The 16266-nt window shown below is 45.7% G+C and overlaps 1 protein-coding gene across 2 annotated transcripts in view; it reads right to left on the reverse strand.

Annotated features, from left to right (window-relative positions):
* Nucleotides 1-13856, reverse strand: part of KLHL18 (kelch like family member 18) — a 28887-nt gene extending 15031 nt beyond the window's left edge. Inside the window, exons 1-3 of one of the 2 annotated variants that reach the window (XM_088150250.1) lie at nucleotides 13545-13856; nucleotides 2331-2461; nucleotides 1244-1384 (exon numbers count right to left, since the gene is read on the reverse strand). In XM_088150250.1, the coding sequence (XP_088006376.1) occupies nucleotides 1244-1384; nucleotides 2331-2461; nucleotides 13545-13685 (413 nt within the window). In that variant the 5' untranslated portion in view covers nucleotides 13686-13856. The remainder of the gene's footprint in view (nucleotides 1-1243; nucleotides 1385-2330; nucleotides 2462-13544) is intronic. The other variant, XM_088150251.1, reaches the window with a different exon arrangement.
* Nucleotides 13857-16266: the final 2410 nt, after the last annotated feature.

The following is a 16266-nucleotide window of genomic DNA, read 5'->3' on the forward strand; positions in this document are numbered from 1 at the left end:
TTGGGTTCTCTGGAGCCATCTCATCTATGCATACCCCTGATCAGTGGCAGAACAAAGTCTGGATAGCACAGGACATCTAAAGACCTGCAAGATTTGCGTGCTAATGATGATGTCTTGCGACCTCCGTTCTATGGTTCTGCAAATTTAGCCTCTGGCAGAAGGCAGAGACCCTTGACTCCGGAGATGTGAGGGCCCAGAAAAAAAAAATGGATACACACCCAATCTGCCCTCCCACCCAAAGAGAAGAGATATGAAAACGAACCGGACTGTTCCTTTTAAAATGGAGAGAAAAGAGGAAATGGAAATGAATTAACTATACGCTTCACTGCAAGATAAAGAGTGGCGAATTCAATTAAGAAAATTCTATTTACCCACATTTGTACACTTTCATAGCCCATGTAAATTATAACTGACTTTTCCCCGAAACTGGTATTTGTAGAAAAGCCACCTAGACACATACACCTGCAAGACTCCAAACACTACTAACCCAACCAATCAGATCAAACAGGGAGAAACTATTACTGATCTTACATTTTCAGGCAGTTTGGGGGCCTGAAACAAGAAAGCTGCGCTTTTGGGGGGCAATGCCAACACTGGGGAACACCTTCCCAGTAAAGGTCAGGCTTAGCTCCACCCTTATTGATGTTTTGGAAGCAATAAACGAGGGAGTTATTTTGGATAGCCTTCCCCAAACTGTATTGCGCCATTTTTAACTTCTATCTTTATCATTTGAATTCTTTTGTTTGGTGCTGTTTTTATGGAAGTTAGCAGCGTGGGTATTTTATGTTCCACGTAAGCCGCTGAGAGGCTTTCGACTGCGGCTGGATAGAAATGTGTAAAAATAAATAAGTAACATTTTGATTCAATGCACATAATTATTTTTGAGACAAAAGTATATTCCATGTGGCTAGAGTAGCAAAGTGAGTTGTATTCAAGCAGAGCCATCTTTCAGAGATGTTTTCACTTGGATTCCCGTCCTGAGTCCAAGGGGTTGGACTTGATGGTCTCAAGGAACCTTTCCTGCTTAATGATTTATGCTCAACTGCCCGGGATTTCTGGACGGACTCCCTTCCAAGTTCCAACCAGAATTGGACCTCGCTTAGGGTTTCTTTTTGTTTTTTGAGATCAACCGAAGCAAGATGCCACCTAGCTGGACTTATATTTGTAAGCAATAATATCAACTTCTTCAATATTTTTGGTCCAGGGGTTTGGAAATGTCCAGAGCCTTTATACCTGTACTCACCTCTCTTTGAGAAAAGAGCAACAGGCATCCTTGATGTTCTGCAGCTGCAGGAAACTGGCCCCCATCAATAAAGACTGGACATTCTGCTGGTCTATGGCTAAATGTCCATTGTAGGCAAAGTTGATCAGAGCTTCCAGTGCACTGAATGGGGCAAAGAAGTTGATACCTGGTTTAGTAACCCAAGCAATCCAAAATATGTGTGAGTGCTGCCAGAGAATTCACCCCGACAAATTCTTTGCTAACTTGGAGGCTCTTGTCAGATTCCAAGCATCCATAACCGGAACACCACGCTTCCAGTCCTTAAGATGGTACAAATACACTAGAAAGCGACAGCTGCTATGTATGGATTGTAAACCCCAGAAAGCTGGCAGTCAAAACTCTTCTGCAATTGTCAGTTACCTCTTAATAGGAAATTCTGATATTTCCCCTGGAACCCTGCTCCTAAAAAGCAGATTCACAGAGCTTAACAAACACCCAATCCTCTTCCATTTTTTACTGTTTTGCCTTGTCAAAACATCTGAAGCAATCTGATGCTTCCAGGAAGAGGCGTCCTCTTGCAACAAATCCAAAGCCTTGATGCAACTGCTGACTTTTCCTCCTGAGCAATGGTGGAAGGAGGAGTGGGAAAACACACGGGCGTAGGTATGGGTGCGTATGTTTATAAGTGGACGATGAGATCATCTGGACTCACCTGTAAAATCTGGCAAGGCAAGACTGCAGGACATGAGCATTGTCAGAGCACACCCTGAGAAACAGCAGCAACCCCAGGGCACGCACAATCTCCACACATCTCCACACAGAAACAGCTTTAATACTGTTTTGCACAGCCAAATTATTTGCCCACAGGGGCTCAGACACTGCTGTTGATGGGGCCTTTGATGGGTCTACAAGCGAAATCCATTGGGTCCACACCAGGGGGTGACGAAATCAGGGCCACATCCTCAGCATTTATTTATTTATTTATTTGTTTGTTTGTTTATTTAATTTCTCCACGCCCTTTTCCCCCCAGTGGAGGACTCTGGGCGGCTCACACAAAACATTAAAACCATAAATACATAAAATATAAAAATTTAAATAAAACCTTTACCTTGGATCCATGCCTTGCATGACTATTTCATCTTGCTTGCATTCCATCATATCATTGGTGAACATGGCATGGAAGTAAGGGATGGAGGCCGCCAGGACAATCCGGTGAGCGCTAAATTTGTGGTCGCCAACCTAAACAGGAAAGGAGGGAGACAGAAGTCAGTTCTTCAGCTCACAGCTAGGAATGGGCTGTTCTGATGCTGGCTTTTGTGGAAATGGCTGTCAGCCGTGAGCCAGAAGTAATGGCTTTTTTAATTAAAAAATGAAGACTCTCAAACCAAGCCTGATTCCTGGTGAATACCTTGGCATGTCTGTGTGGTTTTCTTGGCAACAAACAGAATGGTTTGCTCTTGCTTTCTTTGGGGCTTTTTCTGACTTTCCAATCTGTTTGGGCTTGTCTGATAGGCTCTCGTCCAAGTGCTGACCAAGTCTGACCCAGCTTAGCTTTTTGTGATCAGCCAAGGTTGGCAAACTGTTGTCGGCTGCCAAGCATCTCTGCTCAAAAAGATGGAAGGCTGTACAAACATTTTGCTGGAGAATGATTGCCAAGAGATTAAATCACCTTCTCCAACTTGGCAGCCTGTAGCTGGATCAGACTTTGCTTATTTAACCCAAGTTTGTAGCAAGTCAAACAGATAAAATAACAGAAGGTTCAAAATGCAAAGTTTTGTAACAGATAAATTTATATTCTGCCCCAATCACAGACTTGGGGGTGTGGGGGGGGGGGCTGACTTACGTATATACTGGATTCTGTCACAGTACTTAACATAGTTAGAAATTCATAAAATCAAATCAGATCATCGGAACAAGCCATATTCCATTCATATGATTATGAAGGTAAAGAATATATTGAATGGATTAAATTTGACGAACAAACTGCCGGAAGAACTCTGAACTGAAAGTTGTGACATCATTAAGAATGAGGCAAATGAGAACATCCCAAAATGCAAAAAGCAAAAGCCAACAGAGACAGAGGAAAATTGGCCAGACTAAATATGCAGTTCCAGAGGAGAGCAAGAAGAGGAATTAGATCTAAATTACTGATGCACAGGAATGGAGGACGTTTTTCTAATGGGAATAAGAGATTTTTTTTTAAGTAGAGAAACCAAGGACAGTTTTATGCAAATACGAGCATGTTAAAAAAAACAAAAAACAAAGGCTTGCTCTACTGAAGAAAGATTTAAAGTGAGATGGCGTGAATAGAGATGGCATGAATATTGGGAAGAACTATATAAAAAGAATCCCCAGATCAGTGATATGTACAGAGGTTTGATGCAGTACAGTAATAAACTTTATCTTCCTAGACCAGTGTTTCTCAACCTTGGCAGCTTTCAGAACGATGCAAGGAGGAATGGTTAGTTTTCTAGACTGGGAACGTTTTATACACCCGTATTAAGAATTTTAAAAAAATGTCTCCCTTCCCAAAGTCTTGCTCCAAGGATTGGATTTTGGGTACCACTTGGATGGACTTTGGCACAGAAACACCAAGCATACTTGCTCCACACCCTTAGATGAAAAGGCAGGGAAGAAGTAGTAGTGAAACTACTGCAAGGCGACTTAGGAACCACATTATTATCCCTTCTGGTCCAATAGGTATTCCAGTAGGGTGGCACGTGGATAAAGAGAAGAGATTCAAAAAGGAGCTTCACATTTCTTTGGCAAGGCCAGACCTTTCTGAAAGCTGTAGTTCACTTTGAGAACTAATGCCACCTTTGACAAAGGTGACTCGGGCCCACGCCATCAGCTTGTTCTAGGATCCAAGGAAATGAATTGTGGAGTTTGAAACCACTGCTGACACATGGTGATTTCATTAACAACCCATTTGAAATGTTTATGCCAATGTAACAGTATATTTCATCATCTGAAACCATTTTTTAATTAAATACATCCCTGCATTTTTGGCAGAAGAGATTGCAGTTCTTTACTGCTCTATCCAAAAGAACGGAGATAGGCCAAACCAGGGACTCACAAAGCTTTCATAGGTCAAATGCCCACAGTCCCTTTAGGGCAGGTCTTGCCTCCCATCAAATACAAACAAAAATTCATTTTTCTAAGAAGGGCATTTATATGTTTTGAAGCTTTTGGTTACTATATTAACGGCTATGGAAGGGGGTCTCACAGTGTGGGATGTGACTCTCTGGGGGGCCGCACCCTGCCTAGATGTAGGTAGCCTTTGCAACTGTTGGGACTGAACCAGCTACGCAGGGGACCCAGGAGCTGTGTCCTCCCTGCACTATGGACCCGCTCCAGGAAGACTGGTATCCCCTCGCAAGGTGGAAATGTGAGGCTGCCTGGAGCCTGGTGCGCAAGGTCAGTGCCAGGCCCCAACGTGATGGCCCCCAGGAAGAAACTAGCAAGAGCTGCTCTTTCCAGAGGGGGAAGGTAAGATTAGATGTTTATGGCTACAACTAAAAAAAAAGAAAGCCTGAGAGCTAATGGACAGTATTAGGTAGCTGATGTTATTAAGCACCACCTCAAAGTGGGGGCATTATTGCAGGGAACCATGTGGCCTAAAATGCACTAAATGGAGGGCCACCTTCATACGCATGCAAAAATGCAACAAATATTAATATTTATTCATTGCTCATAAAGATATTAATAAAATTAACAAAATAATTAAAATAAAGCTACTTATCATTATTAATAATAAATTCAATGGTTAATAAAAGCAAAAATATGCTGCCTGCTATGAAACAGTAAAAGGTGTCGCTGTGGCTGCAGTCTCTGCCACACCTGTCAGTTGTCCCATGCCTTGCCACTGTGTTGTTCTGTACACCCCCTGGTGCCAATTAGCACGGACAAATGGTGACCAGCAGCAACGTTCTCTCTCCTTGAGCATGAGAAAAGGCAGAGCTCCTTTCACGCAGCTGGCATGACCCCCTTGAAAATAAACTATTTGAAGCTCACTCGGTATCCCGGTTTAGGCTGCCCCCCAAACCACCTGGACAGCTGTCTTGGAGAAGCAAGGACACCAAGTCAGGAAGGGCAGCGCTGTTAGAACTATTATTCACTGATTTTACTCAAAGCCAGCTATTCTACCCCCTTCCTTGAACTGGGTAAGTAGTTAAACATGACAGTTCATTTATCACTCACAAAATGATCACTAAAGCAACTCATCTCAATTTTTCCTTGCTCTTCTTTACTTTTTACATGTCCAAGCAACGTTTGTTAGGTTTACAGAGCAGTCACCACCTGCGATTTCCTGAATATAAAACGAGCTCCCCCAAGTCAGGCATTTCTAGACTCCCCCAAATCTGGCATTCCTTCCACTGTTTTTCAGGCTTCATCAAGGATCTGCTAGACAGGCATAATACCTCGCGTTACACACCAGAGATTCCACCAGAAGTTACTTGCGTTTGAAAGCACGGCATTCCAAAAATGCCTGCTGAATCAGGAGACGACACCGTGGCCTGGAGGAGAGGAACTGTAGGCTGTCCTTCCTCCCTCAATGAGAAATGCCCCATTTAGTTCAAAGACAGCTATGATCTAAATATCAACAAACTGAAATACTCAGAGTGCAACATAATCAAAGGCTTGGGGGCGGGGAAGGGCCTTACGGTATTAATGATGGAGTGGGGGAGAAAGAAGGAAAATTCTCTTCTATAAGGGACATCTTACGCCATCCCTCCAGGCCTAAAAACATACTCAGCCTGCAGTTTTCAGAGCGATCAGCTAGTATAGAAAGTGTTTGGGGAGAGGAGGAACCAAGGGATCTTAGCAATCTGGAACAATGGGCAGAACCCAGCCAGATTATTTTCAACAGAGGTAAATGAAAAGTCCTTTATTTGAGTCAGAAAAATAAAAGGCATGAATATAGGATAAGGGGACCCTAAGGAGAGCCAGTTTGGTGTAGCAGTTAAGGTAATAGCCTAGAGACCAGGAGACTGTGAGTTGTGGTCTCATTTAGGCATGAAAGCCAGCTGGGTGACTTTGGGCCAGTCCCTCTCTCTCAGCCCACCCACCTCACAGGGTTGGTGCTGTGGGAAAACAACATTAGGTAGGAAGCATTAGATATGTTCGCCACCTTGAGTAGGCTGGCAGGATGAGATGATGATGATGATGATAACAACTACTACTACTACTATTATTGATGGTCGGTGGTAATAGACTGGGAGAGGTTAACATCAAGAGAGGAATCGCTCAGGGGGACTCACTATCACCACTGCTGTTTGTCATTGCACTGATTCCTCTGTCAACAATACCGAACAAGTCAGGCCATGGCTGTCAAACATCAAAAATGTCTGCCAGGTTATCCCACCTCTTTTGCATGGACAATCTGAAGCTCTATAGAAAAACACCAACTGAAATGGAATCACTGCTCAACACGGTCCAAACATACAGCCAAGATACTGCAATGGACTTTGGACTGGACAAATGGGCCACCCTGACCATCCACAGGGGAAAAATAATGAAAGCGGAAGGAATCAAGATGCTCAGTGGGAATAACATCGAGAGTCTGGATGAAGAAGATCTCTACAAATACCTGGGCATCTTTCAGGCTGACAACATCAAGCACACTGAAGTCAAGAAGAAGGTTAGTAGTGAATACATCAGAAGAGCGAAGAAGATCTTAAAGTCCAAACTCAGTGGCGGAAATACCATCAAGACGATTAACACCTGGGCAATTCCAGGCATTAGATACACAGCTGGAATAGTGGACTGGACTCAAGCTGAACTAGAAGCCCTGGATAGGAAGACCAGAAAAACGATGACAATGAATCGTGCCCTTCATCCATGCAGCGTCGCTGACAGACTCTACTCACCAAGGAGCATAGGCGGGCGTGGAATATTAAAGTACACCAGACAGTTGAAGAAGAAAAAGGGCATTGGAAGAATATCTGAAGGACAGTGGAGAAGACGTATGTCAGCTGCTGCAAAAAGATCGCACAGACTACAAACAACGGCACGACAAACTAGCAACAGTGAAGCATTGGAAGATCCGCAAGAAATACCAATTGCCTGCAAACAGGAACGGGTGGCACCACAAAACAGACAAAGTAATAGAAAATGAAGAAGCCAAAGTGCTCTGGGATTTAAGAATCCAGACAAACAAACACCTGCCACACAACACCCCAGACTGAACCCTTGTTGATAATAAAGACCAAGAAGTCTGGATAGTGGACACTGCAAGATCTGGAGACAGAAGAGAAGAGAAAGAACTGGAGGAAATCACAAAATATAAAGCCCCGCAAATACAAGTTGAACGACTGTGGCAAAAGCAAGCAAAGATAGTACCAATAGTAATAGGCGGCTTGGGTGCCATCCCAAAACATCTGGAGCACCCCTGGAAGACCATCAGCATTGACCAAATCCCCATCAGTCCATTGCAAAAGACAGCTTTCCTTGCAACAGCTGTGACGACACCTTGAACACCATCAGACAACCACATCTGCCTATCCCAGATTCTTGGGAAGGACTGCATAGGTGGACAAAAATGCCAAATCCAGTCTAAACATCTGGCTGACTATGCGACCAACAATAACAATAACAATAACAATAACAGGAGGAGGAGGAGGAGGAGGAGGAGATGGCGGCGGCGGCGGCAGCAGCAGCAGGTCACATGAAAAAGGTCTGGGTGTCTTATGGATCCAAGCTGAATTTGTTGTTGTTTAGTTGTTAAGTCGTGTCCGACTCTTCGTGACCCCATGAACCATATTGCACCAGGCCTTCCTGTCCTTCACTGCCTCCCTGAGTTTGCTCAGTTTCATGCACATTGCTTCAGTGATGCTATCTAACCATCTCATCCTCTGCCGTCCTCTTCTCCTTTTGCCTTCAATCTTTCCCAGCATCAGGGTCTTCTCCAAAGAGATCTCTCTTCGCATTAGGTGACCAAAATATCTGAGCTTGAGCTTCATTATCGATCCTTCCAATGAGCAATCAGGGTTGATTTCCTTTAAGATTGACTGGTTTGACCTCCTAGCAGTCCAGGGGACTCTCAAGAGTCTTCTCCAGCACCACAGTTCAAAGGCATCAATTCTTCGGCGCTCGGCCTTTTTTATGGTCCAGCTCTCACAGCCATACATTACTACTGGAAAAACCATAGCTTTGACTATGCGGATCTTTGTCGGCAAGGTGACGTCTCTGCTTTTTAATATGCTATCTAGGCTTGCCATAGCTTTCCTCCCAAGGAGCAAGCGTCTTTTAATTTCATGGCTGCAGTCTCCGTCTGCGGTGATCTTGGAGCCCAAATAAATGAAGTCTGTTACTGCTTCCATTTCTACCCCTTCTATTTGCCAGGAATTGATGGGTCCAGATGCCATGATCTTAGTTTTTTTAATGTTGAGTTTCAAGCCAGCTTTTGCACTCTCCTCTTTCACCCTCATCAAGAGGCTCTTTAGTTCTTCTTCACTTTCTGCCATTAGGGTGGTATCGTCCGCATATCTGAGGTTGTTGATGATTCTCCCTGCAATCTTGATTCCGGCTTGTGATTCTTCCAGCCTGGCATTTCTCATGATGTACTCTGCATATAGGTTAAATAAGCAGGGTGACAGTATACAGCCTTGTCGTACACCTTTCCCTATTTTGAACCAATTGGTTGTTCCATGACCGGTTCTAACTGTTGCTTCTTGGCCCGCATACAGATTTCTCAGGAGACAGGTAAGGTGGTCTGGTACCCCCATCTCTTTAAGAATTTGCCACAGTTTGTTGTGATCCACACAATCAAAGGCTTTTGCATAGTCAATGAAGCAGAAGTAGATATTTTTCTGGAACTCTCGTGCTTTCTCCATGATCCAGCGAATGTTGGCGATTTGATCTCTAGTTCCTCTGCCTCTTCGAAACCCAGCTTGTACATCCGGTAGTTCTCGGTTCATGTATTGCTGAAGCCTAGCTTGTAGGATTTTGAGCGTAACCTTGCTAGCATGTGAAATGAGTGCAATTCTGCGATAGTTTGAGCATTCTTTGGCGTTGCCCTTCTTTGGAATTGGAACATAAACTGACCTTTTCCAATCCCGTGGCCACTGTTGCGTTTTCCAAACTTGCTGGCATATTGAGTGCAGCACTTTAACACCATCATCTTTTAGTATTTTAAATAACTCAGCTGGAATACTGTCATCTCCACTAGCTTTGTTGTTAGCAATGCTTCCTAAGGCCCACTTGACTTCACTCTCTAGGATGTCTGGCTCAAGGTCAGTGACCACACCAGCATGGACATCAGGGACATTAAGATCTTTCTTGTATAGTTCTTCTGTGTATTCTTGCCACCGCTTCTTAATCTCTTCTGCTTCTGTTAGGTCCCTGCCTTTTTTGTCCTTTATCATGCCCATCTTTGCACTAAACGTTCCTTTCATATCTCCAATTTTCTTGTAGAGATCTCTAGTCTTCCCCATTCTATTGTTTTCCTCAATTTCTTTGCATTGTTCATTTAAGAAGGCCTTCTTATCTCTCCTTGCTATTCTCTGGAAATCTGCATTCAGTTGCTTATATCTTTCCCTTTCACCCTTGCTTTTCGCATTCCTTCTTTCCACAGCTATTTGTAAAGCCTCATCAGACAGCCATTTTGCTTTCTTGCATTTCTTTTTCTTTGGGATGGTTTTAGTTGCTGCCTCCTGTACAATGTTACGGACCTCCGTCCATAGTTCTTCAGGCACTCTGTCTACCAAATCTAATCCTCTAAATCTATTCATCACCTTCACTGTGTACTCACAAGGAATATGATCTAAGTCATACCTGAGTGGTCTAGTGGTTTTCCCTACATTCTTCAATTTAAGCCTAAATTTTGCAGTAAGAAGCTCATGATCTGAGCCACAGTCAGCTCCTGGTCTTGTTTTTGCTGTCTGTATAGAGCTTCTCCATCTTTGGCTGCAAAGTATATAATCAATCTGGTTTCGGTATTGACCATCTGGTGATGTCCATGTGTAGAGTCGTCTCTTGTGTTGTTGGAAAAGAGTGTTTGCTATGACTAGCTTGTTCTCTTGACAGAACTCTATTAGCCTTTGCCCTGCTTCATTTTGTACTCCAAGGCCAAACTTGCCTGTTATTCCGATTACTCCTTGACTTCCTACTTTAGCATTCCAATCCCCTATGATGAAAAGGACATCTTTTTGGTGCTAGTTCTAGAAGGTGTTGTAGGTCTTCATAGAAGCGGTCAACTTCAGCTTCTTCAGCATCAGTGGTTGGGGCATAGACTTGGATGACTGTGATATTGAATGGTTTGCCTTGGATACGCACTGAAATCATTCTGTCGTTTTTGAGGTTGTACCCCATTACTGCCTTTCCCACTCTCTTATTGACTATGAGTGCAACTCCATTTCTTCTAAGGGTTTCTTGCCCACAGTAGTAGATATAATGGTCACCCGAATTAAATTCACCCATTCCCGTCCATTTCAGTTCACTGATTCCCAAGATGTCGATGTTCAATCTTGTCATCTCATGTTTGACCACATCCAGCTTGCCTTGGTTCATAGATCTTACATTCCAGGTACCTAGACAATATTGTTCTTTGCAGCATCGGACCTTCTTTTCGCTTCCAGATACATCCACAGCTGAACGTCCTTTCGGCTTTGGCCCAGCCGCTTCGCTCTTTCTGGAGCTGCTTGGAATTGCCCTCTGCTCTTCCCCAGTAGCATATTGGACACCTTCCGACCTGAGGGGCTCATCTTCCGGCGTCATATCTTTTAGCCTTTTAACATTGTCCATGGGGTTTTCTTGGCAAGGATACTGGAGTGGGTTGCCATTTCCTTCTCCAGTGGACCACATTTTGTCAGAACTCTCTGTCATGACCTGTCCGTCTTGGGTGGCCCTGCACGGCATAGCTCATGGCTTCACTGAGTTACGCAAGCCCCTTCGCCACGACAAGGCAGTGATCCATGAAGGGGCCAAGCTGAATAGGAACCAAAAATATAATGCAGCTCCAAAAAAGCAAATGCAGTCCTAGGCAGCATCAGAACTATAATTCTACTCTATTAGGGGTTGGTTAGAACACATCTAGAACATTAGCATCAGTTCTCGGAATTGCATTTTAGAAAGGATATTGACAGACTGGAGGTCTCCAGGCAGGAACTAGGTATCTTTAGCCTGGAGAGGAGAAAATTACAGAGAGACATGATAGCTGAAGAGCCGATACATAGAAGACAGGGCGAAAACCACAAGGAGCTACAAGGTTTAAACTACAAGGAAGCAAATTTCAGCTGAACATCAGCTGAATGTCCAGGAAGAGCTGTTCAACAATGGAACGGACTGCCTGAGGAGTTGCTGGAGGTTTTAAACAGAGGCTGGATGGTGTAATGGTGGAGTCCCGTACTGGGCAGGGGGGTGGCCTAGATGACCTCCAATGTCCCTCCCAATTCTTATATTTTCTGGTTTTATGAATGGGTTTATACCCCACCTTTTTTGGTAGATTAAGGAAGGCATCAGAAACAAAATAATAGCATAATATCAAAGGTCAAAAACGTAAAATGTCCTACTGATTAAGCATAGATGCTGTTTATTGTTAACATGCAGACCTTACTGCAATAAAAAGCAGTGATGGCTATTTGTATAAAATTTAAATAAACAAGCCTCTGAATTCAGGAGGCTGAGAATAAGAATGATGGAAAATTGTCTCCTCTTGTGCTTCCTAGAAACATTTAGCTGTTAGGAACAAAACTGTTGACTTGTCTGAAGGCTAATGGAATAATGTCTTCTAGACTTCTGAAGAACCATTATTAAAATTGGAGGATTTAAAACATGATGAAAACCTTTGACAGTCAATATAGGAAAACTGTAGCATGATACCTGCTCTGCCAAACCACCCTTGTTACTGCGATGCATATTAACCACATGTCAAACAGAAAGTACAGTATTCACTTCATGAGTCATTCAATCCTTGGAGAAATATCTTGCATGCAAAGAAACATAAGCAACTGCAGTTCCCATGCCGGAGACAGGTCACCACAAACTGGGCTGAAATCAAAATATACAAACCATCCCCAAAAATATAAAAACCAGGCATAATTATCAGCTATTGTTACCACCAACGTAGATGTCAAAGCCCCATCAAGTAGCCTGCAACACATTCTTAAGAGATTACACATTTAGCAATGCTATGCAAAACGGGTTACTCCCAAAATTTGGGACATTAATCATTTCTACAGTGACATCATTAACAGAAGGACACAGGGGAAGAAAGGTGTCGATACTATACTTGGCAAATGCTGAAAAGAAAAACATCTGCATACAGACATTGTTTTCATAGTTCTTGGGATTTCTATGATTGACAGCATCCTAAACAGATGGCTCACTGTAGATAGGACAGGGAGTTTATTAATATAGCACTGTTTACTGACCTCACTTGGTACCTCCAGATGTGCTCAATTTAAACTCCCAACATCATCCAGTAAATGACCTTGTTGGCCAAGAACTCTAAGACTTGAAGTTCAACAGATTTGAAAAGCAGCAGCTTAGGAAACGTGGATGGAGTTTTTAGTCATTTCAACTGGTGGAATCTTTTCAGCCAAGGCCAATTATCCTATTGTTTGCTACCTTTCAAAACACGCTCTGTGACATTTGTACTACTATTCTATTCCTCTGCCTTTACGGGCAAAACATAGCAATAAAGGATTGACTTCTATTTATTTATTTGGTAAATTTATACAGCTGCCTATGGGACTCTGAGAGGCGTTTCAAGCTAACAACACAAAAACAATAGAACAACGTAACCCAAAACATAACAACAAAAATCATTAAAAGCCAATGAAAACCATTAAGAACCACACACACCAAAAGAACCACATAATCCGCGGGAGAGGGCAATCTCGAGCATCAACTTCACTAAACGGTGGGGAAGCCCTGCAGGTAATAATCATGCAGACTGTTGGGGGGTGACCCCTTCTGGAGCCCCGGAGCCCAGAAGATGCCCCGGGGGTCCCTCCAGCCGCCCCCCATCCTTGGTGGCCTCCTCTTCCTCTTCCTCCTCCTGCTCTGCGGCCGGGGGGGCTCTACTCCCCGCCAACGTAAACTGAGTAGGTTCTCGTGGGGGGGGGCGACCAAGGGACCCCAAGGGGCGCTTCCCCGCTGGAAATGGTCCCCGCCCACTTGTCCTCCCTCAGCCTCCCCCCTTGCGCTGCCTCCGAGACCCCTCCCCATTCAGCCCTCCTTCCTGGCCCCCACCCTCCAGGGGCCCCTTCCTTGCTTCCTCCTCCTCGGGGGCCCCCAAAGGGACCCTCCCTCCCCGCCTGTCAATCACGGCCCCAGCCCCAAGGCCCGCCCCGCTGTCAATCACGGCCCTCAGGCCCACCTTGAGGGTCACGTCGCAGAGCTTCCCTTGCCGCCGGATCTCGCCCATCACCCCGTAGCCGCGGCTGGGCAGGTCCCCCACCGAGAAGTGCACCAGGTCCTCCGGGTCGAGCTCCGGGTCCGGCCCGGCCGCCTCCAGCATCCTGCCGGCTCGGCTCGGCTCGCCCTGCCTCGTCCTCGCCAAGCCCGGCCCGGCCGGGACTGGCGGCCGCCGTCAGCCGCCCGCGCCTGCCTCCCTCGCGCCCGCCGCGCTTGGCCCCGCCCGGCCACCGTCTCCGCGCCAGGCCAGCCCGCCCCCTCGCCGCCGGGAGAGCGCGAGACCGGAAGCCGGCCAGGCCCCGCCTCCGCTTCCGCCCCCGGCCTGAGGCCGTGCCCAGCGGAAGCGGCCGTCGTCGCAGCAACGGCAAACGCCGGAAGGGGCTATCACCGCAGCAACGGCGTGCTTCGCGCATGCGCCGCCGGTCCGCACAAGCAGCAGCCCTTCCAGGCTCTCGGGAGCCGGTGCCGCTGCGCCCGCCGCGACCCCGGCCAGAGACCCCGGCCCGTTTCCTCCTCCGCTCCTGAGGGGATGGCGCCGGGCGTCCCTTCGCCCCCGCCCGCGTAGGAGCGGGCCCCGCTAGTGCGCGTGCCTCTGCCGGCGCAGCATCTCTTCCCAACGGCGGACGGCAGCTCCCGGCGGGAAGGCCCCAGCCAGGGTAGGGGGCAGAGCGGCAGGGCCCAGGGCGGGCCCTCCAGGAGAGCCCCCTTGCCGCCTCCCGGCCCGGGTCCCTCCAGCTGATACTGGGGGGGCTTGGGGGGCTTGCTTGGCTTCCTCTCTTCTTTGCCCGCAGAGGGAATTTCTGTTTTTCTGCGTTCCTGTCCCTCGTCCTCCCGCTCTGTTCATTCTTTCTTAAAGCCTCTCCAATTCCTGGGGACTTTCTCGGCCTCTTCCTCTTCTTCTTCTTCTTCTTCTTCCTCTTCTTCTTCCTCCTCCTCCTCCTCCCTCCTCTTCCTCTTCTTCTTTTGCAGCCGTGCTCTTTATCTTTTCAGGGTACTTTTAATTGTAAGCTGCCCAGAGTCTTTGGGAGTTGGCGGGCCTGTAACTTGCATTAGCAAATAAACCAATACAACATTTCCCCACCTTGCTGGTATTTCGAAGGGCCCTCATGCCCCGCCTCTTCGCCCGGGCCTTGGGCGAGGACGACCGGCCTCCTTTCCTTCCTTTCCTCGCTCCCCTCTGGGTTATTCTGTTGCCTTCTGCTGTTTTTTGTCGTTTTGTATTGTTCTTCGGTTTTAAAGGTTTCTAACAACTGTAAACCGCCCAGAATTGCTGGGAGTCGGCAGCACATAAATTTAATAAATTATTATGGTTGGTCGCACAGTCAGCGAGATATTTAGACTGGATTTGGCATTTTTATCCACCTATCAAGTTCTTCCCAAGGACCTGGGATAGGCAGATGTTGTTGTTGTTATTATTATTTTCCTCCTAGCAGCTGCTGTCAGATGGATGGTGCAGGTCCTTGGGGCTCTGACTACTTTTATTGGTTTACACAGTCACTGTTCATTTTCAGGATTCGCTTTTTGAACAATGTGCTGTAACAGAGAATCAAGATCACTGGGCACCTCAGATTTATGAATGAGGGAATGAAGGAACGACTAAATAAATGTGTGCAGTGCTTATTATTAATTAGTCCTACTTTGCCCAATGAGTCTTTCCTCCTGATGCAAATGTAGGATAATCCACGGCCCTTCTGGGTAAATTGTTGAAGGTAGTTTTTATGATACAAAATAACACACCCAAAAATAATGGCATTATAACTCTTGGCCTCAGTTGCTCAAGCCAATCAACCAAATCTCGTGTGGGAGGGAAGGAGAAACTAAATCCATTTTGGATTGCATATTTTTGTTCTTCTCCGAAGTGAAGGAGCAGAAATGCCTATGGGAAGTGGATGGGGGAGGGAGCTCCTTGATCTTAAATAACAACAACCCAATCTGTTGGCAGCAGTGTGTTCTGATCCCTGAGATAAGATTTGCATCTAAAATTTTCTCCAGAGGCCCAACCAGACAGAAGGAGCTGAAAATGATCAGGAAGAGCAAGGGTGGCAGGCAGATGGTCAAGTTGATTTGCACCGTTGATTTGCAGATAATTCTAGTCCCTGACGGTGGTAAATGCAATTCTATCTTAAGTGCTGTAAGTTTTTGGCCATTCCCTAAGAAACCCTAAGGACTGTACTCTTAGAAGCTTTAAATGCTGAGGTATCTCCCACCCCTGGCAAATTCCTTGTTGTTGTTATTATTTTATGAAGCATTTGGCTTCAGGATCACATCAGCATGAAAGCCCCTTTTTTATACCTCTTAGGCTTCCCATGGCTGAAAATCACAGAGACCACCCATTTTGCACTATGGCTCACTGTGGTCCTCAGCCCCACCCCCCAAATGTTAAGCATGCCCTCCAACAAAAATGTTCACTTTCTTCTCCTAGAGCATGTTTTAGGAAAAAGTGTGCTTATCGCATGACAGAATAATGGTACATCTATTTTCCCAACGCAATTCTATGCATTCATTTGAAAGTATATCCCTGGTGGTTCCCAAGGGAATGTCTGGGTTAAAACAGAAGGTGGGAAGAACAGAACATCTGCTTCTGATCAAGAGGCAGGTGCCATAATCAGTGTATCTAGTTTTAAGACCCTCGGTTTATTGTGTGGTTGGAGGGACTCATTATTCATTTCTCTGTCCCAGCACCC

The sequence above is a fragment of the Python bivittatus genome, unplaced genomic scaffold, assembly GCF_059951505.1.
Source record: "Python bivittatus isolate LINGU-HERP-01145 unplaced genomic scaffold, Pbiv_v1 ctg000610_np1212, whole genome shotgun sequence".
Classification (NCBI taxonomy): domain Eukaryota; kingdom Metazoa; phylum Chordata; class Lepidosauria; order Squamata; family Pythonidae; genus Python; species Python bivittatus.